The sequence below is a fragment of the Pseudorca crassidens genome, chromosome 4, assembly GCF_039906515.1.
Source record: "Pseudorca crassidens isolate mPseCra1 chromosome 4, mPseCra1.hap1, whole genome shotgun sequence".
Taxonomy (NCBI): Eukaryota; Metazoa; Chordata; class Mammalia; order Artiodactyla; family Delphinidae; genus Pseudorca; species Pseudorca crassidens.
Window position 1 is genome coordinate 14,218,232 of NC_090299.1, and position 26,333 is coordinate 14,244,564.

At 35.3% G+C, this 26,333-nt stretch overlaps 1 protein-coding gene and 1 long non-coding RNA gene across 3 annotated transcripts in view; one reads left to right on the forward strand and one right to left on the reverse strand.

Annotated features, from left to right (window-relative positions):
- The window catches only part of LOC137223418 (uncharacterized), an 86,435-nt gene that overhangs the window by 34,400 nt on the left and 25,702 nt on the right, over positions 1–26,333 (forward strand). For both annotated transcript variants that reach the window (XR_010942860.1, XR_010942861.1), the window contains exon 2: positions 3,916–4,089. This is a non-coding gene — a long non-coding RNA (uncharacterized lncRNA). The remainder of the gene's footprint in view (positions 1–3,915; positions 4,090–26,333) is intronic.
- HSPA4L (heat shock protein family A (Hsp70) member 4 like) overlaps positions 146–26,333 on the reverse strand; it is a 54,530-nt gene continuing 28,342 nt past the window's right edge. Inside the window, exons 13-19 of the mRNA XM_067735101.1 lie at positions 21,790–21,888; positions 19,737–19,874; positions 15,894–16,019; positions 15,488–15,595; positions 12,973–13,092; positions 8,415–8,576; positions 146–5,420 (exon numbers count right to left, since the gene is read on the reverse strand). Coding sequence (XP_067591202.1) covers positions 5,229–5,420; positions 8,415–8,576; positions 12,973–13,092; positions 15,488–15,595; positions 15,894–16,019; positions 19,737–19,874; positions 21,790–21,888 — 945 coding nt within the window. The 3' untranslated portion in view covers positions 146–5,228. The remainder of the gene's footprint in view (positions 5,421–8,414; positions 8,577–12,972; positions 13,093–15,487; positions 15,596–15,893; positions 16,020–19,736; positions 19,875–21,789; positions 21,889–26,333) is intronic.

Sequence of the window (26,333 nt, forward strand, 5' to 3'; positions counted from 1 at the left end):
TTTGCACTGGTCAATCTGTGCTAAAAACAAACTGGGAAATTGAGAAATCAAATGCAGTAGTTTTCTTTAAAAAAAAAAAAAAAAGCTAGTAGGTACTAAACTGCCAGAAGGTATTTTATACTAATGACTGGAGTCGGAGTCACTATGTGTATAAATTATTTTAATAATGGTTGGAGAAAGGAAAAATGACTTGGATGCCATTTTAGTACTAAACAATTCAGTAACTTCATTAAAAATTTGCTTCTATATTAAACAACAATGGCTTCATCCTGCCAAATATAACATTTTTTACTTTTAATGTGAGTCTCCTTCCAAGACACTAAGCCATAAAAGTATTATTTCAGGTGAAGAAACCACAACACTTTAATGTTTCCTTTGCTTAGCTCTCCATTTCTAATTACATTTTTACATCTACATTCTGGGTGGGTCCATAAGATTTCAAGAGCATGTTAACTCAAGGTCTTGGAAGCAAAAAATTTAAGAAATTCTGAAAAAAAACAAGAAGGATGCACAACACATGTACGTAATCAGAAAGCAGCAAAGAATTGAAGTTGTCTGATCTTTAACAACTGTTTTGAATTTCTGACCCTTTTTGTTACATTGATATCTGGATTAAAAACGAGGGACGTTGGTTACTTAATACACAGTACTCACAAAATTGACCTCTTTTGGTCTAGAACTACTTAAAAGTATTCAAAGGCCAGAATATGAAAAATCTATTAAGCCTTATTAAATTTTAGAGAAATTACATATGGAAACTTATAACATGGCTTTTCAAGTATAAATTTAAGAGTCAAAAAATTCTTAACAGTAAGATTTGGTTTTAAAGTAAAAAGACAGGTAATAAAATTAGCCATCAAAGTGATCGTAAAAGTATTTTTTTAAATCCATGAAATAAAAGGCTTAAAGAATAATCCAAAATAAAACAAAATATAATTGAGAGAAATATAATGATTATTTAAGAGTCCAGAACTGAGAGATAAAACAAGGTAACTGGAAAGACTAAGATAATTTCCACTTATAGTGTAATATACTATAAAGCAATTAAACAATCTAAAACATGTTGAGGTTCACTAATCTCTTTATAGGATGGGTAATCAATACACTTCCCTAATACTCATCATGTGACCTAGGACATGACAGTAAATTAGAGATTCCAAAGCAAAGATCATTACCATTTATTTTTGTTGCTGTTGTTGATATGGATTTTGACCTGCCTGACAGACTAAGTCAAATGTTCGTGATTCAATTATTAGTTTTCTTTCTTTGACTTGAAAGCTCCAAGTTATTTCATAATGTATCTGAACAGACATGCCTTTTGTTTTAATGCTTACTCGAACAATATGCTAGAGGTACCCCTAGAGATCTGGAAGGTGAAAGAGCCATTACCACTTATAGGTACTGACTACTGCCATAGACATTTAGGGGTTTTTCTTCTAAGCAGTTTGTTAATATTCTAAAAATTCCAGGTACCCTGTTATTGTATGAAACAATCACCCTTGAATTTAACAAGGGAAAAAAACTTAAGACATCTGGCTATATTATAAACCCAGAGCTGTCTGGTTAAGAAACATGGAAGAATATTAATTTTAGTTTATTGTGTATTAGAGATGTGAAAGTAAAATAACTAAAGCTTTTGTTTTGGTTAAAGACCTGGTCTTGATCTGCATTAAATCTTATTACTTTTTATCAAAAGAAAAGATTATGTGCTTCCTGGAAGTTGTCTTAAAATTATACTTTGGCTTAACCTTGACAAAAAAAAAAAGGTAGTTTTAAAACTGTTTTCTTTTTTTTGATCAAAAAGTCTGTCTCTTCTGAAATTGACTAAGAAGATTAGTTTGGTAAATGACTGATAGTTATAAAACATACTGTAGTTAAGAGGATAATAAAACATTAGAATCAGACTTTATAAGCATCCTGACACCTGTGTCATTTGAAAAGATATCAGTGGCTGACTTTAATCAATGCCATCAGATTTTAAATACTGAGGTATCAATACAATTAGATATGCCTCTCATTAAGTTTTACAGAATCCACTATCACAAAACCAAATTCCACTTAGAAGTTCTGAAGTCTAACCACAAAATAACATCTACTTTAGAACTGAAGTTTTTTTGTTGTCAGATTCTAAAAGTTGAGAAAGATGAAGTTATATTTGTCTATCACTTCTAAATCTGTGATATGTAAAGTTAATGCCAAGACTTTAATTGTTGTGGACTACCAAATACCAACTATTAAAAACAAAACAAAATCCTAATGGGAATGTTTGTAGGCTTAGTATTACAATTCAAATTTATGAAAACAAAGGGATGGTTAAATCTGTTTTGGGTCAATTGAGGGTCAATTGAGCACTGTATTCAAATGTCTATTATCTTTAAATATAGTCTTTCAAAACAGTTGCATCTGTGCTAATTTGGATAAACTGTTTTAACATATCACTTTATTATATTGATAATTGATCCCCAAAATTCACTTTAAAGACTTCTAGCTAGGAAATATAATCATAAGTATACTAAAAATTGACCCCCCAAAGTCTAAGAAATCTTTATTTCTTCTTAAAGTCTAATTTTTACCTTTTTAAAATTGAGATTATCTGTTATTCCAATAGCCTCATTCTTTGGTGTGCTGTTTGTATTGATAGTTGTTTTAAAACTTAAGTATTCTGTATATTGCTAAGGAATTAAAACATCACAGACTTTCTTTTGTTACATTATTTAGCAATCTGTTTTTAAAATCACCATGCGATTGGCTATCAGGAGTTGATTTCTAAAACCAAATAATTTATACTTTTCCAGAGTCGTAGTGTATTAGATTAATACATTAAATTAATCATTTCCTATTAATCCTATTAATCATTTCCTACATACTTAGTTCTTATTTGTTTACTACAGGAATACATCCTATTTTGCAATGTATTTTTAAAAATAACTTCTAAAATAGTGGCTTTTTATTTTGAAAAAAGATCTTTAATTTTTCATCTAAGCACTGCATATTTCATACAGATTAAAATTAAACTGAACCCATGCCTTCTACCCAAAACTATATTGAGAACATTTTCTCTTTTATTACTGTATTCAATAAATAATTATAAGGTTAAGGGCTTTTGAAAATCATTTAAGTTGAATAAATGGGTAGGAAAAGTATACATATTATCTTTGGATATATTTAACTTATTAAATGAAGTGTTACATAACTGCAGGAATTGGAATGTTATAATTCTGACTAAAACACAGAACTATATAAACTGACTTATGGAACTGGAAAATGTCAGGAGGTACTACACAATTCAGATGCAGAAAGCTTTGTTCCCATATATTCCCAATTAGTTTTGGAGGTACAGCTCCTAACAAAGTGGGTGGAGATTTTCTTCTTAAAAAGCTGTGAATGCCCTATGTGTACTGTTATATATTCCCTTTCATAACTTTTATGCTCTTACTGAAGTGAACCTATATATTCAACATACAAACGAAAAGTAACAAACATGCTTTTAAAAAAATGTATTATTTCATCATTACTAATGTATATAATTACTTCATTAGTTTGAAAACATTAAAAAATATATTGGGTCTATATGATTTTTTAATGCAAAAAAGGGACATCTCCCTCAAAAATGATGAATAAAAATCCCTGCAAAATGCACTGCTCCATACTTTCCTTTCAGTGCAGACTACACTGTAGAAACAGAATCTCTTAGAGAACTAGTTGTGAGAAGTAACGACTATCCCTAAAGATATTAAACTCTCAATTTTTATTACTTAAGAAAAGTCCATATTAATTTTTTTTTAATCCTTAATATAAAGATGATGTAGCTTTGGGGAAAACTGAGCCTTTCAAAATTTTAACCTATGTCAATCTAGTCGATTGGCATTAAGAACACAAGTGCCCATGCATTGTCTATGCTTCTTTTTCTTGTAGGTTGAAAAGTCATTTCATTCTGCTCCCGTATCAAGCTTCTGCACAGAACTGAACAGTGTGAACAAGTCTGGTGATGAAGCACAGATTAAGTCTTTAAAATATCTTAATTTCACAGCCCTTCAACACATATAATTTATATATGAAGCACCAAAACTGGAGCCAAGGTCTGAACAGGTATTGTAACAGCAGGAACTATAATTTAATCACATCATATCATATTACACTATGTAACATTCTATATTTTGCCTGTTGATGTGTAACACAGTTAAGTTTATTACAAGCAGTATTTCCTAAGACCTATGGTATAAGTGCTTCTTTTCAAGTATTACTGCTTATTTAGTGTTTATATGTTAACATTAAGTAAATCAGTGATAAATGTATACAATGCAATACACATTGTGCCGTTTCTCCCTGCCCTCTGTTAACATATTAACAAAATCAACTAAGAAGACCAAAACAACTATTAAAACTAAAACAAGGTTATCAACATCACAGATGCATGTCTGAGTAGGTCAACAGCATTTTCCCCTTAACATGAAGGTATTTTCATCAAAAATGCTTCATCATTTTTGGGCCAGCATCACTTTAGCAGCAACTGGTCTTCAGGACAAGTAGATCAGAAGTTTCAAGTGCTAAAGACACTGAATTACTCTAAGAAACATCAATCCACATGACTAATGAAAAGAAGCTAACTGCTGGTGTCACCTTAACATAAAATTGTGCATTTTCCTTTTCAATGTGTGATTTAGTTCATTTATATGATGAAAACAAAGTTTTGAAGTTCTCATGGCACACCAACGAGATGGACTAATTTGTCAAGGAACCTCTTATTTGTTTTAATATTTAAATTATAACAATACCATAACTAGAAAAAGGTCAGTGACTTGGTGGCTTTAAACCACATCAGTTTCAATATTTGTTTTTCAAAATAATGATGCAATTAAATCTATGCTTCTGCAACAGTAGCACAATACAGTATCCTTTCCTGAATAAAGGAGCTGAGGTTTATCCAAGTAGAAGCTTTAAATAAGGTTGCCAGCTACTTATCAATCTTGCATGTTTGACATAAAATATATTAGGAAAGCTTAAACTGACTTGTTAATGTATATTCAGCTAAATCTTCACATTAAGCAGCAATGGAAATGAACAAGAGGTGCACTCAATATAAAACACTTTTCAAAACTACTCCAAAAAACAAATGACAAAAAGTGGTTAAGAACAACTAAATGTCTGTTGTGTGTACCAGATGTAAAAGAAGAATGGACCCTGTGGTTACTTGCACTGTTTGAATTACGTGAAGGTGAAATTAAGACTTAGTCCACTTCCATCTCTCCAGAAGATTTAGTATGCTGTGTGCTGTCTTTTGTTGTATCTGGTTTAGTTTCAGTCCCACTCTGTCCATCCACTGGTCCGTTGTGTTCACTATTAGCTTTTGCCTTGTCTTCAGCAACCTCTACTTTTGGTTTGGGCTTATAAATGATGGGGTTACAGAAATGATCCAGTTCCTAAAGACATGAAGAAAATTGATTATATTAAAAATATTATGTAACAAGTTACCATTAACATTCTAAAGTCCACATTAACTTTCTAAATTTCCACATAATTCCACATTCCTGAATAGCTGTTGGCTCAGCTAGATAACCAACTAATTCTTAAACTACCGATTTACCTTCTCAGCTAGTGTTTGTCAGGGGTGATAAGAAACTATTCAGTCTTTAATAATATATTCTGTATTTACTGTTCCTAAAATTTTTTCCTCATAATTTGAATACAGTGTATTTTGGCAGGAATCGTTTTTATTTTATTTATTTTTTTGGCTGCACTGTGCAGCATGTGACATCTTAGCTTCCCGACCAGGGATTGAACCTGGGCTCTTGGCAGTGAGAGCGCAGAGTCCTCACCACTGGTCCGCCAGGGAATTCCCAGGAATAAATTTTAATTCATTCCTTTAAATTATGCCGAGAGCTCTGTTATGAAAATTACATCATGTAATACCTATTGCATAAATTAAAATTTCTCAACATTTACAAAAAACAGTTTTAATAAATGGAATTATATAAATATACACACTGACTTCATTTACTTTCTGAAAACAGCTCAGTAGCCTTTTCTGTTGAAGGAAAAATAAGCCATGAAAGTAAATTCAACTTAATAACTTAAAAGAGATATATTTTCCATATCCTTGCTTTTTCTACACAGAAATAAAAGACCATTTCAGATAAAGCTACTGAAACACTTTAAGTTCTTTCAAGACCAGTGTCACAGATATTGGGATAGGGACGGAAACATAGAAAGTAACATCCTTGGAGAGTGTTTTAGTGCAAACTGTTCTTATCACACTCTGCATCTCATCTGATTAGGAGTAAATTACTATAGATTCTTTGTCAAACTTTCTCAAAAGGAAAATACTCTTATTTTATGATTTTAAAAAATACCCATTTTGGTACAGGAAAAGTTGCTCAACATCACTAATAATCAGAAAAATGCAAATCAAAATCACAATGACATATCTCACACATGTCAGAATGGCTATCATCAAAAAGAATACAAATAACAAATTTTGGCAAGGATATAGGGAAAAGGGAACTTTAGGTACACGTCTGGTGGAAATGCAAATTGGTACAGCCATTATAGAAAACAGTATGGGGGTTCCTCAGAAAGCTAAAAATAGAATTACCATATGATTCAGCAATTCTACTTCTGGGGAAATATCCAGAAAAAATGAAACTACCTATTTGAAAAGATACATGCACCCTAATGTTCCTAAGCAGCATTATTTACAATAGCCAAGATAAGAAGCAACCTAAGTGTCCATCAACAGATGAATGGACAAAGAAGATGTGGCACGTATATACAATGGAATATTACTACTCAGCCATAAAAAAAGAAAGACAATTTGCCGCTTGCAACAACATGGAGGGTATTATGCTTATAGAAAAAGACAAATACTGTATGTTATTACTTACATGTGGAATTTTAAAAATAAAGCAAATGAGTGAATATAACAAAAAAGAAATAGATTCACAGATATAAACAAACTAGAGGTTACCAGTGGGGAGAGGGAACTGGGGAGGGGAAAGATACGGGTAGAGGATTAAGAGGTACAAACTAATATGTATAAAATAAATAAGCTACAAGGATATATTGTACAACATAGGGAATACAGCCAATATTTTATAATAACTTTGAAGTATAATCTATAAAACATTAATCACTGTGTGTACACTTGAAACTAATCTTGTAAATCAAATACACTCCAATTAAAAACACCCTAAAACCTGTTTTTGTTTTAAAAATGAATCAAATACCTACAGACATAGTGAACTAGATTAAAAAGAATCACCTGAAATTCCATCTCCTATAGATTAACATAACTAACCTTTTGGTGAACATCCTAGATGTATGTCCATGCACACACACATCTCCAAACATACAAATCTATGAACATGCTAATTGATACAGTGAGATTACAGAATCTATATAAAGTTATCTTTCCTTTTTCACTGAATATGTTGTATAAATCTATATATCTAAATAGATTTACCTCTGATATCTTAAATACTATATTTAATTGTTGAAATGTGTTTTAATATTGAAATATGCATCAATTTATTTATCTAGTTTCTTACTGATAGGTATTTAGGTTGTTGCCAGTTTTTTGCTATCATAAGCAAGGGTATTTATCTGCATATACTTATGCAACAGTCAAATTAAGGTGAATTCCTAGAATTGTGATTTCTGCATTAAAGGGTAAACTCATTTTAAATTTCTATACATATTCTGAAATGATGTCCCAGAAAAACGGTAACAAATTTAACCAAGTTGCTCAGGAAGAGCATCCATTTCTTCACACCCTTGGCAATTATGGCAAAGATTGTGAATGTAAACACACAACCAAATCAGAAGAGATTCGCATTTCTTAGATTAGTAATGAAGATGGACACCTTTTCATGTTTATTGGATATGTATTTCTTTCTTTGTCAGATGTTTTACCAATGTCTTTACTCATTTTTCTACTTAGATGCTGATCTTTATTATCATGTTTGTCCCCGTGTTTTTCATAGTGTTTTCTATAACCTCTGATATTTTCAGTAGTAGTGTTTTTTAAACTGGAAAGTTTATCTCATAAGTAAGATTTTACCATGGAATTTTACACGTTTCAAACTACGTCAAAGACAAACATATATTGCAGTTTTACAATGGAGGCTCAGAAGTATTATACAGCCTAGAAAAATCGGACATATTTGGAGTTGTCACATTGCTTTACTTCATTCTGTATTACACTTAAAATCTAAAAAACAGCTTTGTGTATATGACTAATTAAATCAAGGAACAGAGATGTCCCACCTAGAATGTTTTTTTTCCCCCAAATTAAAGATTAGCCTCAAATTCCTGTTTTTCTATATTCTTCTGCCAACTGATTATTTCTCAAAGTATGGCTCCTACTAACAATGTTTAGTGACTGAACCCATGAAAAAGCGAAGTTTATAGTTTCTTACCTTTGACTTTGCGACTATTTCTGAAACTTTGACCACAGGATCTTGAGTGAGACTTAGTTTGTTCTGTGCATTCATCTTACTGTTCAGCCAACTCATGGCTTCACTGATATATTTTTCAACTTTTTCCATTTCAGCAGGATCCAAATGATCGTATCTTTCATCCTATTAGGAAAAAAAAAAAACTTTACTTAATGTAACAGGTTTTTCAATAAGCACCAATTTATTGATAATTTCTGCTTAAAAGAGTTAAGACTCTTATTGAGTGTATACCTCACACATACGCATGTGAAGAAGCCATTTACAGACTACACAGAACTGAAGAAACTGGGAGAAAGAAAAATCAGTATGGGGTTTTAAAAGGAAAGGCCTTCTGAAGAAGTCAGGTTTGGAAAAGAATGGTGAAGAGTATTAGAGGAAAAAGTAGTATTTAGCCAAGAAAGAAGCTGCATGGACTTAAATTTGTCAGGGAGTAAAGAAAAATAAGTTAAGCAGGCACATAGCAAGCTAGACAGAAAATTCTGACTGTACAACAGAATATGTTTAAGTTGTTGACAAGAATTACTGGGTTGGCCAAAAAGTGCCTTTGGTTTTTAAGTAAAAATAAAAGACACATTTTCCATGTTCACCAAGAACTTCACTGAACAACGCATTCACCCTTTTGTTCCACTACCTTCTGCCATTTTTCAGGCAACGTCATAATTCCATCTTCCCCAAACTTTTTCTTTATGAGCAAAGAACCGTTCCAGGCCTTTTACAGTCTTCCAGGGAACTGAAATTTTTTCCATTAAGAGAATTTCGTAAAGACCAAAATAAGTGGAAATCCGAAGGTGCAATATCTGGTGAATATGGCAGATCAATTAGAACCTCCCAGCCAAGCTGTAACAATTTTTGCCTGGTCATCAAAGAAACACGTGGTTATCCTGATGGAAGATTATGCGTTTTCTGTAGACTAATTCCGGACGCTTTCCATCGAGTGCTGCTTTCAGTTGGTCTAACTGGGGGCAGTACTTGTTGGAATTAATCTTTTCGTTTTCCAGAAGGAGCTCATAATAGAGGACTCCCTCCCAATCCCACCATATATGCAACATCACTTTCTTTGGATGAAGCCCGGCCTTTCGTGGTGGTGGTGGTGGTTCATTTCGCTTGCCCCATGATCTCTTCCGTTCCAAATTATTGTACAGTATCCACTTTTCTTTGCCCCTCACAATTTGTTTTAAAAACGAAACGTTTTCATTACATTTAAGTAGAGAATCACGTTTGGAAATATGATCAAGGTTTTTCTCGCTTAACCTATGTGGAACCCAAACATCAAAGTGATTAACATAACCAAGCTGGTGCAAATGATTTTCAACACTTGATTTGTATATTTTGAGTATGTCGGCTATATCCCGCGTGGTATAACATTGATTGTTCTCAATGTCTCGATTTGATCGCTATCAACTTTAACTGGTCTACCTGATTGTGGAGCATCATCCAGCGAGAAATGTCCACCATTAAACTTCACAAACCACTTTTGACACGTCTGTTCGGTCACAGCACCTTCTCCATACACTGCACAAATCTTGTTTTTCAGCTGCATTTTTACTTTGCTTGAAATAATAAAGCATAATATGCCAAAAATGTTGCTTTTTTCTTCCATCTTCATTATTAAAATGGCTACACAAAAATCCACCAATTTTGATGTTGTTTTTAAAATGCATGCTGATATGACAGCTGTCAAAATACAATCTAATAAAATTGTTTTGAATGAAGTTTAAGACAACTAAGTGCTAGTAGAGCCATCTTACAAAAAAACCGAATGAACCTTTTGGCCAACCCAATACATAATAAAATTTTGTCTGAAAGAGACAACTGCAGCTGTCACATGTAGGCAGCGATCTAAGATGTGATGATTTAGACTGGCAGTCTCAAAACCAGAAAGAAATGACAATGCAACATATAGAAAGAGGATCTCCTCCCCATTCATCCCTCTATCTGCATGCTTTTTTAATTTATTTTTTATTTTATTTTTTTTATTTTTTGCGGTACGCAGGCCTCTCACTGTTGTGGCCTCTCTCGTTGCGGAGCACAGGCTCCGGACGCGCAGGCTCAGCGCAGGCTCACGGGCCCAGCCGCTCCGCGGCATGTGGGATCTTCCCGGACCGGGGCACGAACCCGTGTCCCCTGCATCGGCAGGCGGACTCTCAACCACTGCGCCACCAGGGAAGCCCCCTGCATGCTTTTAAAAAAATCTCTAGCCTGAACCTCTTCCCTGAACTCCCTACTCTATAGCCAACTTCAAACTTGAATTCTTATTTGTAATGTTTGAAACGACTTACCTATGTTTCAAACTCATGATTACCTCCCCACCTACTCTTCCAAGTTCTCCCCGTCTCAGTAAATGGCAACTTCACCCTTGCAGGCCAAAAATCCTTGGAGTCATTTGACTCCTCTTTCTGTTATATTTACATAAAATCTATCAGTGAATCTTATTGGCTCTGCCTTCAAAATATATGCAGCAGAAATCCAACCACTTCTTCCCCCTCCACTCTCCGGGTTCAGGGCTCCGTCACTGCTTGCTTGTGTTATTCTAATGTTTTAACTAGTCTCTCTGCTTCCGTAGCCTTTAAAAGAAAAGTCAAAATTTAAAATTCTATGCTCAAAAGCCTCCAGTGGATTCCTATCTTAGTGTAAAATCCAAACTTTTATAATGGCCCACTAGGCCCTTCATGATCTGGCAGCTGATAATCCCATCCCCCAATGTTCTGAGCCACACTGGCTTCCTTACTGTTACGCCAACACATTCTCCCCTTTGCAACTGCTATTCCCCCTTTGTTAAGGACATTCTTTTTATAGTTATCATACGTCTTGAACCCTCACGTCCTTTAATTCTCCCCTCACATGATGTCATCTTATTAGTCTATATTTCTGACAAATCTCCTCCACCTATGGCAGTCCCTTACTTTTCCCATAGCCCTTATCACCATCTGACTACTTCATAGTAACTCATTTATTGTCTATCTCTTCCCACTGAAGCATATTAGAAACAAGTTCAGTGTTTTGTTTGATGCTGTAGTTCCAGCACCTTGAAGAGAGCCTGGAACGTAGTAACTCAAAATTCTTGAGCATAAGTGAAATCTTGCCTTGCTTTGAATAATATTTTAAACCTGCATCCTCAAGAAGACTGCTACAGCCTGGCGAACACTAGGTTATAGTAGTTGTATACAGATCTTCCAATACCAGATGTGAAATACTCTTGGTGTTTTTATTTGTCTGCTTGTTCCTTCTTACTTTTCCATTATCCTTACATTCTATTTGTACTTATATGGACACTGATATTGGCAGGCACATTCACAATCAGTACCTGGATTATTCTTTTAGGCAGGCTGGATTGCACTCTTTATTTTACAGAATTTACAAATCTTTATTTCTAAAATAAGTAATCACCCTCCACATTGTGTAGTGAAAAGCAGTATAGTTGTTAAGGGTCTGCATGTTTCAGATTGCTTAGGTTTTATCCTGACTGCTTCTCTTAACCTACCTGTGTAATCCTTGACAAGTTTGCTTAAGCACTCAATTCTCTTACATAATACATTCTTGTGAGAATAAAGTGAGATAATTCATGCAAAGTGCCTAAAATTTAGTAAGTGCTTGATAAATGTAAGCTATGATAATACCCTGCCTAAATCTTTCTGGTGCTGGCCTCTGCAGCCCACTGATGCAATTTTAACATCAGTGGTAAAACCTGGGGGAATTATAGTGGATATCTGTTTAAAACAGGAGTCAGCAAACTTGTCCTGCAGGCCAAATCCAACTTGCTGAATTTTTAAATAAAGTTATTCTGGAACACATCAATGCCCATTCATTTACACATTGTGTGCTTGCTCTTGCGCTACAATGGCAAAGTTGGGTAGTTGTATAGAGATGGTAGGCCTACAGAGCCTAAAATATTTATTATTTGTTCATTTAAAGAAAAAGCCTACTAACCTCTGATTTAGAGGGCAAAAATCATCAGCTTAATTTTGTCAAATCTTACTGTCACATCCAAATGGAGATATTATCTATACAACTAAATATTTCAGGCTGAAAAACAGTGGAAAGGTTAAGGGTAGTAAGATAGATTTGGGCACATATATAAAACAATAAATGATACGGGAGTTACAGATGACTGAAAGACCGGAAGACAAAGTGCAACCAAAAGAAAAAGAGGCCAAGGGACAAAATGAATGCTAGCAGAGTCCAGATTCAAAGAGGCCTGTAAAGTAAAAAAGGTCCAAAAAAACCTTCTGCACTATAATGGAGCACCTAAGAAGAAAACAATGCATTTGGTCACTGGATTAAATTTATAATATAGTTTTAGGGAATTTTAAAAGATTAAAGCCACATATCTGCACTGTATTTGAAATTATCAGTATCCTTTACTGATAATTTTACAATAAAGAAAAAAAAGTTTAAGTTTGGTGCACAATGTCTCTGGAATTTGGTAGCAACAACTGCTATAGCTTTGTAGTTGAGAATTTTTAGATTTACCCCACCCTCTCTGCGTAATACACACCAGTTTACTTTATGAATTCAATACCTTGTTTCTGTATGCTTCTATAACTTTCATGACAAGTTGGATCTTTTTTCCCAAGTCGTTTAAAGCTTTTGGTCTCTCTTCATGTTCCACGTACCTCATTTGAATTGGCTGGCCATATTTCTGTTAACACAAGTTTTTTAAAAAGAAAAAGTTATTAACAGAAAACAACTTCTATTGGGCCCTTACAGAATGATGAATAGGAAAGAAAGCTGGTCAGATTAAAATATGTCCCCTCTTGTTTTCCTACGTGGAGATGAGTTCCAGTTGTTATTTGCTTACTGAATCCTACACAGGAATGCCTATCTTCTCTCATTCATTAAGATTACCTCTTGATTCCTCTCAAATCCAAAGAAAAACTTTAATTACTTTAAAGTTACATGTTAAAAGTCTATAAAACCATTAAGAAAACCATAAGAACTATATACTGTGTGCAGGACTCACGTATTTGAAACTTGGTTTCAAATATTTATAATGCATATAACTCTCTAAAAGCAACATGATTACTGGGATTTCCTGATATTTAATACCTATTGAATATTATTTGTTATATTTATTCATTAGATTAAGATGTGTATTTTAAGTATAGTGCTTAAAAACAAAAAAACCCATTCAGCCCCTTGCCCCAGGTGCCTGGTAGGAGGGAGTTTCTAAATTTTAAAACAGCCTCCTATAACTTTGAGGAGGGGAATGCATTAGAAAGACAAATATTTTCTTTCAAATCCTTTACATATTTAAATAAAAATCAGCTTATTTTAGAGCAATTTTAGGTTTTCAGAAAAGTTACAAAGGAAACAATAAGAGCCAAGCACCTTTTCTCTAATGTTAACATCTTATTCCTCGTGGTAACATTTGTCAAAAATAAGAAACCAACACTGGTGTATTACTATTAACTGAACTCCAGATTATGTGGATTTCATCTTTTTCTGTTCCAGGATACCATATTGCATTTAGTCTCTTTACACATCATACTTTTTATTGTTAATGTTTTTGAAAGCATTTTAATTCCTAAAAGCCATCTCAAAAAAAACAGTAAAGCCTGTGAAAACATCTGTAACATTCATTTCTATGGTTACTTATATATTTGAAGTGAAATAATCCATTCTGGGAGCTGCTGGGCTTTTCAGTTATTTCTATTAGCCTCAGCTGCCTGGTTTGCGCCTCCAGCCCCAAGTATATATATTTTAGGGAGATGGGGAGTAAAAACCACCAAGATAAAATACAGTAAAGCTAGTTTTGCGTTCATAAGCTTAGGTTTTCAAGTTGCTTTTTAATTATTCCCTTTGAAAGTAATTTATTGGCATGAAGGTAATTTTTGCAAGGTATTAACTTCTTTTGCTTTTAAGTTAAGTAACTTCTTCTGCACACACCACCCCCGCCAATCCCTAAAGGGCTTCCTTTTCCCATACGCTAGAAGTCCTTATTAATGTCATCACCTAGCATCTGTGTATTCACTTGCTACTCAAAGAATGGTTCAGGGACCAGCAGCATCAGAATCTCCCAGAAGCTTATTAAAAAGTGCAGAATCGGGCTTCCCTGGTGGCGCAGTGGTTGAGAGTCCGCCTGCCGATGCAGAGGACACGGGTTTGTGCCCTGGTCCGGGAAGATCCCACATGCCGCGGAGCGGCTGGGCCCGTGAGCCATGGCCGCTGAGCCTGCGCGTCCGGAGAGAGGCCACAACAGTGTGAGGCCCATGTACCGCAAAAAAAAAAAAAAAAAAAAAAAAAAAAAAGAGTGCAGAATCATGGGCCCAACTCGGATATACTGAACCATAATTTGCTTTTCAGTAAGGGCCCCTGGTAATTCATGTGCACATTAAAGGACTGCTATGATTCACACTAAGAAGGAAAATTTCCTGTCATCCTTCCAATCTGAACTTCTAATCTTTTAAAGCATTTTTTTTTCTGCGTGGGGGGAGCGCTGGGTAGCAAGCAGGAGGAAAAGAGTAATAGTGGTCTTTTCTTAAAGTCAGACCACTGACCTAGTAGAAGAAGGGCAGCTGGTGGACACATCTCCTTATTTCTTTGTAAAAGGACACTGAAGAGCAGGGGTACTATTTCTGAAGTTCTTTGCTGGCCTGGTGTCCCACTAATTTCACATTAGTTATAATGTGAAAATAGGAAAGGGCAGTGTATTACTCCTCAAACTCAGAGCAGTCAAGGGGGAAAGAAGCAGAGCAAGGGTAACTCCTTTAATGGATAAGGGGTCAGGCTGACAAATCACTTATTAATGACATCTCAGAAACATATGGCTTGTATGAAAGTAATATTAACACTCTGGTCATCTGCTAAATTTTTATATCTGAGTATCATGATAGACAAATGTGATTATACATTATTTAATTTCAGTTATCATGTAGCATTACTCACCTCAAATTCAGAGAACACTTCCTCTTACACACACCTGCCTTAGTAATTTCTTATATATTTATTAAACACATACACTGTGCTCTTACACCATAATTTTTAGGACAACTTAATGTTCTGTTCAACACTAACATGGACTTTAAAAAGTTTACCTTTAGTTCTTGAAGCTTATCCACATAAATCTGTTTAGCTTGGTCCTCTCCTTCTTCATAAAGCCAATTTTCTGTGTCTTCCAATATTGCAGACAGTTTTCTCAAGTCCTAGTTATACATTTAAGAGATACTGATTGAAAATGCTCTCCTTAGAAATAAAAGTCATCAAGGAAGCACAAAATGTTTTTCAAGTGTAAAAAATTATTTTTTTCTGACTTTTTATTTATAAACATCTTTCTCACCAGCCTTCTGTAATTTGGAAAAATAACTAAGAACCATTCCTAAATGTGCTCAAAAAGATTGACAACAATAACACATTTGGTACATTTATTTACATAATTCGTATTAGCATTCTCAAGCAAACATTTAAATAGTTCTCATAAAAAACTACAAAATTTAGACTTACTTCTAGAGTGATGAATTTTTCATAGACAGTGCCAAGCTTGTCCCTAAAATCATATACATATTCTTCAACAGCATTCTTCGCATCATTTCTTTCTTTCTCTAATTTGTCCTGCATTATCATCTTCCCCTATTCAAAAAGTTTCAGATTAGCTGCCATGAAAACACTAGGGAAATACAAACCAAAACTGCAATGAAATACTACTTCACACCTACTAGGATGACTATAATCGAAGAAATGGAACATAGTAAGTGTTGGTGATGATTTGGAGAATTTGAAACCCTTGTACATTGCTGTTGGGAATGTAAATACTGCAGCTTAGGAAAAAACAGTATGGTGGCTCCTAAAGAAGCTAAACAAAGAATTACAATATGGGGCTTCCCTGGTGGCATAGTGGTTCCAAGTCTGCCTGCCAATGCAGGGGACACGGGTTCAAGCCCTGGTCTGGGAAGATCCCACATGCCGTGGAGCAGCTGGGCCTGTGTGCCACAACTACTGGGCCTGTGCTCTAGAGCCCCCAAGCCACAACTACTGAGTCCATGTGCCACAACTGCTGAAGCCCGTGCACCTGGAGCCCGGGCTTCGCAGCAGGAGAAGACACTGCAGTGAGGGGCCCCCGCACCGTGGCAAGGAGTGGTTCCCCACTCACCGCAACTGGAGAAGGCCTGCGTGCAGCAACAAAGACCCAATACAGCCAAAAATAAATAATAAATAAATTCTAAAAAAAAAAAAAAGAATGACACTATGACCCAGCAATTTCACTCCTAGGTATATAACCAAAAAATTGAAAGCAGGAACTCAAACAATTATTCGTATGCCAATGTTCACTGCAGCATTATTCACAATAGCCAAAAGGTGGAAATAACTCACTTGATCTGTAACAGATGAATGGATAAGTAAAATGTATATATACAAAATGGAATATTACTCTACTATAAAAAGAAATAAAGTTCTGATACATGTTACAAAGTGGATAAACCTTGAAAACATTATGCTAAGTGAAATAAGCCAGACACAAAAAGACAAATATTCTATGATTACATTTATATGAGTTATCTACCAAATTCATAGAGACAAAGTATCGATAGATTGGTTTACTGGGGATTGGGGGAAGGGAGGAATGAGAGTTATTACTTAATGGTTACAGTTTCGGTTTGGGGTGATGAAAAGGTTTTGGAAAAGATAGTGGCAATGGTGGGACTCCCCTGGTGGTCCAGTGGTAAAGAATCTGCCTTAGAATGCAGGGGACACGGGTTCGATCCCTGGTCAGGGAACTAAGATCCCATGTGCCACCGCTATTGAGCTCACGTGCCTCACCTACAGCCTGCGTGCCGCAAACTACAGAGCCCATGCACCACAACTAGAGAAGAGAAAACCCACACACCACAACGAGAAAGAAGCCCATGCGCTGCAACGAAAGATCCTGCATGCCTCAACTAAGATCCTGTGTGCCGCAACTAAGACTCAATGCAGCCAAAAATAAATAAAATAAATGAATAATAAATAAATCTTTAAAAAAGATAGTGGCAATGGTTATATAACTGTGAATATAATTAATGTCACTGAATTGTACGCTTAAAATGGTCAAAATGGCAAATTTCACGTTATATATATTTTACAATTTAAAAAATTAATAATACCAAAAGCCACTGAACTGTACACTTTAAATTACTGAATTGTATGGTATGTGAATTATACCGCAATAAAAGCTTTTTTAAAAAAAAACCATAGGGCTTCCCTGGTGGCGCAGTGTTTGAGCGTCCACCTGCCGAAGCAGGGTACATGGGTTCGTGCCCCGGTCCAGGAAGATCCCACATGCCGCGAAGCCTGCGCCTCCGGAGCCTGTGCTCCGCAACGGGAGAGGCCACAACAGTGAGAGGCCCGCGTACCGCAAAAAAACCCAAAAAAAGCAAAAAAAAACCCCATAGACTATGTCATTGTACATATTGGTGTTCAAATCCCAGCTTTCCCACTTACTACCTTTGAAATTGCAGCGAAGTCACCTAACCTAAGCCTCAGTTTTCTTATTCTAGAGCGCTAACTTCTATCTGTCTCGTATGGCTGTTAATAAGATTGACGTAATTCACATAAAATATTTAGTACAGTGCCTGACACATAACTGGTACTGAATAAATGTTGGTTTTGGTAAGTGACACAGTACAGTGGCTGTGATCTTGAGCTTTGGAGACAGACTACCTGGCTCCAAAACAAAAGGTTACTCTTTGAACTTCGGTGATTCAGTCTACCTCTGCCTGTTTCCTCATCTATTAAATGTAGATCTCTAACAGTACTTACACTTCGTAGGTTTGAGGATTAAATAAGATATCAAAGTATTTAAAGATGTTAGCAAAAATCATTATTGTCAAATCAAAAGCAAAGAAAGAATCTGAAGACTAATAAAAAACAAAATTTGTACTTTAACAAAAACATAGTATTTTAAACGTAATACTACAATGCACTGATATTTGTGAATTTAAAATAGTGAGACAGGAAATCTAAGAAAGAGTGGATATATGTATAGGTATAACTGATTCACTTTGCTGTACAGCAGAAACTAACACAACATTGTAAAGTAACTATATTCCAATTTGAAAAAAAAATAGTGAGACATGGACTTCCCTGGTGGCACAGTGGTTAAGAATCCACCTGCCAATGCAGGGGACACAGGTTCAATCCCTGTTCTGGGAAGATCTCACATGCCCCAGAGCAACTAAGCCCGTACGCCACAACTACTGAGCCTGTGCTCCAGAGCCTGCGAGCCACAACTACTGAGCCCGCATGCTGCAACTAGTGAAGCCCGTGCACCTAGAGCCCATGCTCCACAACGAGAAGCCACCGCTTTGAGAAGCCCGCGCACTGCAATGAAGAGTAGCCCCCGCTCACCACAGCAACAAAGACCCAACGCAGCCAAAAATAAATAAATAAAATAATTTTATTTTAAAATTTAAAAAATAGTGAGCCATTTAAAAATTTAAGAAAAAATCTTATACACAAAATTTATCATTAGCTGCACTTCCCCACAATTCATTCCTTTGAGAAAATTAGTCTCAAATCATACAAATTCAGAATTATTCAGGATTATCTCAGAATTATTTCTAGAGATAGAAATGCTTCACATAAAGTGTAGCCTTTAATAACTAATGAATAGGTGATATACTTAGGTACTAGAAAGAGCAGCATTGTAAAGTCAAAAATCTCTTTAGGAAATTCCCAGAATAACATGCAGCAAGTGGAGAATATGTGGCACTTCAAAGAAAACTGACCTTCTTTAATGCCAGTCAAGCCTGTAGAAATTAGTAACTACCACTTAAGTGTAAATTTTAATATAAAAAAATTACTTTTACACACAACTATTGGTAAAGAAACCAAACTCTTTTCCTCAAGAGACTGTAAAATGAAGCATGTAAATACGTAAAGAAAATTTCAAGAATGACAACAGATTCTAAAAAGTATTAAATGGAAGTCAGAAAACATTCTGAATTGAACGTTAATCTTTAAGGACAACACATTAGAAGAGGGGAGCTGGTAATACTTTCCTATACAATGTCTGCTGGGTGTGCTACTGTTAAGACATAATAAAAGGGGGTAAGAATTACTAGTATTGGAAAGGCCTTTCTCTGTAGTGGAGACAATCCATGTTTTTCATGTAACTAACGTGAAAGTTACACTGTACATGACACAAATACAGCTCAGCATTTTGTCCAAAATAAAATAGTTCAATAATCTATTTAATAATTCCTTATGAGTTATAGCCTAGTTCCACAAATTTGACGGATAATCATTTACTTCTACAAAAATTTCAGAACACGCCACCACCTATTTCAACATCAATTCTGATTTATATACCTCATTTTCAATGTAGATGTTGAGAAGATCTTGGCCCAATTGCCTACACAGGCTACTCTGGATGGGTAGATCAATACTCTTGATTCTTCCTTTTTTAATGGTCTGGTTTAATCGCTCTTGTTTATCTGAGGGTACAGACTGCAAAAGAAATGCAAGAAAAGTATAAATTTCTAAAACTAGCTTAAAAATATATTTAAGAGACTGATTTCTGATGAAACAAAGTAAAATCAAAACTATTATCATCTACTATACTTTAATTAAAAACATTATTTTAATATTGATAGTATTTTACACCCTGTATACACTAAATATTGTGCTGGAAATGCAAATTAAAACCACAATGAGGGCTTCCCTGGTGGCACAGTGGTTAAGAATCCGCCTGCCAATGCAGGGGACATGGGTTCGAGCCCCGGTCCGAGAAGATCCCACATGCAGTGGAGCAACTAAGCCCGTGCGCCACAACTACTGAGCCTGCACCCTAGAGCCCGCATGCCACAACTACTGAAGCCCGCATGCCTAGAGCCCATGCTCCGCAACAAGAGAAGCCACCACAATGAGAAGCCCGCGCACCGCAACGAAGACCCAACCCAGCCAAAAATAAATAAAATAAAAACCACAATGAGGTGCCATTTCATACCCACTAGGATGACTATAATAAAAAAAAAAAAAAGAGGAAGAGTTGGTGAGGATATAGAGAAATGGAAACCCTCATACATTTTTGACAACATAGTAAAATATTGCAGCCATTTTGGAAAACAGTTGGGCAGTTCCTCAAATTGTTAAACACACAGATACCATATGACCCAGCAATTCCATTCCTAGGTACACGCCCAAGAAAAATGAAAATATCCATCCACACAAAACCTGTATATGTTCATAATAGCATTATTCGTAATAGTCAAAAAGTAGAAACAATCTAAGTGTCCATCAGCTGATGAATGAATACATGTGGTATGCATCCGTATGATACATTACTCAGCCATAAAAGGGAATGAAGTACTGATATATCCTACAACCTGGATGAACCCTGAAAACACGCTTAGTGAAAGAAGCCAGTCATTAAAGGACTACATATTGTATGACTGTTTTTATATGAAATGTCCAGAACAGGCAAGTCAATGAGACAAAAAGATTAGTGGGTGCCTAGAGCTGGCAAGGGGAGGGTTGGGAGGAAAATAAAGAGTTACTGCTAATGGGTACAGGGCTTCTTTTTGGAGTGATGAAAACGTAAAATTGTGATAATGATTGCATAACTCTGTGAGTATATTAAAAACCTTTGAATTGTACTTTTAAATGGGAGAATTGCATGGTATGTAAATTATATCTCAATAGAGCTGTTGAATAATTAAAGGCAAACATATTGAATAAAATAAAAAAATTAGAAAAATTAGTTTCAGGTTTTATATTACTTGAGCAACTAGGATTTATAACTGAATCTTTATAGCCTTTGGAAAAAAATCTATACAGCTAACCATCACAGATTAAATTCTGCTCAGGTTAGAAAAATCTGTCAAAGATCATAGTTTAGAGCTGTAGCCACATTCATCGGGGTGACTGGGGCAGGGTGTTTCTCCCTTCTCTTCTATCAGCAATCATTTTCTTAATAAAATAATGACTCTTAATAAGAGAGTCATTTATCCTTTAAAATTTTACTTCAAAAATATTATTTTGCACAAAAAAACAGCTTTATGACATGCAGCAAAATGCTTAGAGTGGTTAATATTCAGATGCAGCATTATTGCTAATTTAAGTTTTCTTCATTTGTCCTATTCTGGTTTCTATTTTCTGAGATTACATGATTATTAGTGAGGAAAAAAAAAGTAATGAAAAACATCTTTTTTCCCCGCCAAAAAAATAATTTTACTCATATTAGAGTTCATTCTTTTAAAAATCTTCTATAGTGAGTCACTGAAGTGTATTTATTCTGGTTATATACTTTCATAATACGAAATTTAAAACACCAGGTGTATTAAAAGCATGCATTACACAGCAAATGTATTAACTCAAAATATCAATCTCAAAAAGACACAACCACAGTAATAGTATAACAAACCTTTGTTTTGGTTCCTGTATGATCAATTTCTTCTTCTGGAGTGTGTTCAGCATGACATTTTTGATGACCCTCTTCTTCCTGGTCAACCTGCATTTTATCCTGCAAAGAAAATATGTAATTGACAATATCTGTAGTCTTTTTCTTTCTTTCTTTTTTCTATTTGTTTGGTAATGAACAGCATCTTAGAGTTCAAGCCTGTTTTCAAATATGTGAACACAGTGAAGTAGAAGCTGTTTTTGAGAGTAACTATAAATAACTAGATTAACAGGTAGTAAGTAAAATGAAAAGATCTATCTGATGCTATGTGAATAAATCTTGTTTCATTTACCTGTGGCCAAATAACTGCAAAATAAATGGAAAATTGTTCTCAAGTCAAATTCACAAACGAAGATTCACAAAAAAAGAGAACATTAAACTTGACATGAAAAATGTTTATAAAGAACTTAATGTGGGAAAATAAAAAGATACAAAATTTAAGTATTAACATAAATTCAATTACATTTTTTAAATGTAGGAAAATACTCAAACGAAATGTATCAAAACTGTCTAAGTAGATGTCTCTGAATTATTACAATTTAAACTTTTAATATTTTTCTTAATGTCTAAAAGACAAACTTTCAACCCATAAGATTGCCAAGATGGACTCTCCGCTTGGCAAACAATCACAAGTATTAAGTTTTTCTGGTCTTTCATAATCTCACCCACCACCATCCTCCTAAAAAGGAGAAAGCTTGGAATTCAGGAATCAGGATAATTTAGGTCTTCATATATATATATATATATATATATATATACACATATATATATATATATATATATATAGTTAAGTATACATATAATGTCCAGAAGGCTATCTTGAATAAATGCTTATTTGTGCCAAAGAGAAAAACAAGTTAGAAGATAATTTACACCACTGTTCTTCGTAATTAAAAGGTCAGCTACTGAAATTCCACCCCCAATCCTCCCTGCCCTACCACCTTCCAACTCTACAATTTTCCCAACCCTATGATGGAAAAGCGGTGGAAAATGTGTTATAGTGGTGAGTTGCGGTAATGCAGAAAGACACAAATACATTAATAACTCTATTTCATGTAATACTAAGAAAACAATGCTGCCAATTAAGGCCAAAATACTTTATCACTTGGCATTTTTATTTTATACTTATTGAAAAAGTTCTTCTATTGTGTATATATTCATATCTCTAAAAGAAATAAACCAAATAATATGGTTAAGGTATTTCTAAAACGACTCCACATTAAGAATCCAACTCTTCTAAATCACTTAAGTTGTTGATGTCTGAATTTTTCTACACAATATTGTTCTCTGTGCCATCAAGAGCATTAGTGACCCAGCCATTTGTTTAAAAATTGCTCCTGTATGGTCTCTAATGTTTTTTTATAAGCCACTGACACATCTTCTACAAGTTTTTTTTTTTTTTTGGCCGCGCCATGTGGCAGGCGGGACATTAGTTCCCCGACCAGGGATTGAACCCGTGCCCCCTGCAGTGGAGTCTTAACCACTGGACCGCCAAAGGAAGTCCCCTATTCTACAAGTTTTATGATGTTTTTTTCTCTGTCTTACCAGAAGGAGTCAATAGATTATTTTCGGACAACAACCAGGACTGATATTCCTTCCTTGAATGGTCCTTAAGTTGTTTAATGTCAAGGGGTTGCAATTGCCTACTCATGCCATTAGGAATAACAACCAAGTTCACACATGTACAGATGATGAGAACTTCTCATGATTACTGCCATAGGCAACAGTGAATATAAGATATTATCATTTGCATGACCCATCCCAATTTCAGATATATTAAGTGGAAAACTGTACATCTTACAATTGATATGAGAGTAATTTGTTAGTCTTTTAAAATAATTTTAAGAAGGTTCATAGGAATATTATCACTAGTGGGTAAGTTAATGGACGTGCCTCTAGGCTGGCTTCTCTAATTGATTTTAAACTCCACGAGGGCTGAGACTGTCTTTCTATTCACTGCTATATCCAAACACACAATTTAGGTACTTCTAGTTATTTGCTGAATAAATGAAAAAGCACTTAAGAATAAAATCCAGAATAATTATCTAATCTGTCCCTTGATCTACCTTCTCAATTTCTTTTTTTTTGGTCACTCTCCCCTTTTCTGTATTTTATATTATCAGCTACCTTAGTATCTGTAACAATAAAAAAGGATATCCTGCCATCAGGGCCTTTGTTATTCTCTCTGTCTGGACAACTACCTACCTGATCCTTACTCTCAAACTGCCTTTTCATCTTTCAGGCTAGCGTTCCTTTTCCTTCCTCACAGGTGGCTTTCCTCATCACTTAATTTCCACTATGCATCCCCTGCTGTTAATTTCCTTTATATTTATATGGTATCTTGTTGCTTCTAGCCTATCCTCTTCCATTAGAATGTAAGTTACAGATGGGTGGGGACCTTCTTTATCTTGCTTATTACCACTGTATCCTCAGTGCCTGGAACAGTACCTGGTACATATAAGTAATCAGATGTTTTGAATTAAAAAATAGAAAGATAAACAACCCAAATTGTCAACAACTGGGGAATAAATTGTGGTACATTAGTACGATAGTCTCTTTGATCCTTCACTGTGCCATGAAGCCTAAGTTGTAATACCTTCCTAAAATGTCCAGATATTAATAAATACCTAGAAGAAAAGTGTCCATTTTCTGAGATATCCTTATACTGTATTGAAGAAAAGTTGGCAATCTATGTTATGGTTTTTCAGGAAAATCGAAGCCATCTTAATTTTTAATGAAAAAATGAGGCCCATAAAATAATCTCTCATAAATTGACTCTCATGCAAAGAAAGACAAAAACAAAGAACTCCTACTGTTGCTCACTGATATATGTCTGGGTTTCATCGACCTAAGAGCCAGCAATGTCAGCAAATAGGGAACAGTAAAAAAGAACTTATTATCTTCTTACCTTCTGCTGTAAAGCTTAAAACAATTAGCTTCCAGAGTCTACTTTGAATTTGTTCACATTTTGGGAGCGGGTAAGGGAGAGACTGCTTTATAATGGTATTTAAGCCTTAAGCTTTTTTTTTTTTTTTTTTTTTGCGGTACGCGGGCCTCTCACTGTTGTGGCCTCTCCCGTTGTGGAGCACAGGCTCCGGACGCACAGGCTCAGTGGCCATGGCTCACGGGCCCAGCCGCTCCATGGCATGTGGGATCTTCCCGGACCGGGGCACGAACCCGTGTCCCCTGCATTGGCAGGCGGACTCTCAACCACTGTGCCACCAGGGAAGCCCAAGCCTTAAGCTTTTAAACTTCTGGATACAGAATTAAAGAGAAAAGTCCTAGAGAGAACCATTAAGCAATACAGTACACAGGATGTTTTCTACACAGTAGGGTACTCAACATCACCCCTTATGTTAAAAGCAATGACAAGGAAATAATTTACGTTATTAGCAAGAATAAGGAAATAAACTACAATTTATTCAACACCTATTGTATCAGCTAAGGTAGGGATTTAAAAGGAGATTAATATATGTGAATGTGCTCACCAACAATGCTAAGTATATGATCCATAATGTTAGTTACCTTTTTTTTGGCTCTTGATTATATAAATTATAAAAGAAATAGGAACATCTCACTTAAGAAGAAGAAATACCTTATATGGGACACCAACTACCTGGGTTCTAGTAAGCCGAAAACACTCTTGTAAGCAAATCAATCTATGAATGGCCAAAGCAGATGTTATAAATTCATACATTTTATTCACAAGTGAGTTTTTTAAGTCCACATTCAAGAGATCATCCTAAAGGACTGGCTAACTGGATTTCAAGCCCACAGACAAATAGAAGCAGCAAATAAGAAATGCCAGGAGAGGTAGAAAATGGGTGCCATACTCTCCTTGTTTTTAGTGCCCAGGATTCACTAACATTACACAGAGAAAACTAAAGGTCTAAGACATTACACAGAGACTTTGAAGAAAAAGAGGTGACGAAAGTGAAACAGCTTTTAAAGAACTCACTCTAAAAGGCACTGCTGGTGGGAATGTAAATTGATACAGCCACTATGGAGAACAGTATGGAGGTTCCTTAAAAAACTACAAACAGAACTACCATACGACCCAGCAATCCCACTACTGGGCATATACCCTGAGAAAACCATAATTCAGAAAGAGTCATGTACCACAATGTTCATTGCAGCTCTATTTACAATAGCCAGGACATGGAAGTAACCTAAGTGTCCATTGACAGATGAATGGATAAAGAAGATGTGGCACATATATACAATGGAATATTACTCAGCCATAAAAAGAAATGAAATTGAGTTATCTGTAGTGAGGTGGATGGACCTAGAGTCTGCCATACAGAGTGAAGTAAGTCAGAAAGAGGAAAACAAATACCATGTGCTAAGAAATATATAAGGAATCTAAAAAAAAAAACGGTTCTGAAGAACTGAGGGGCAGGACAGGAATAAAGATGCAGATGTAGAGAATGGACTTGAGCACAGGGGTAGGGGGAAGGGTAAGCTGGGACAAAGTGAGAGAGTGGCATGGACATATATACACTACCAAA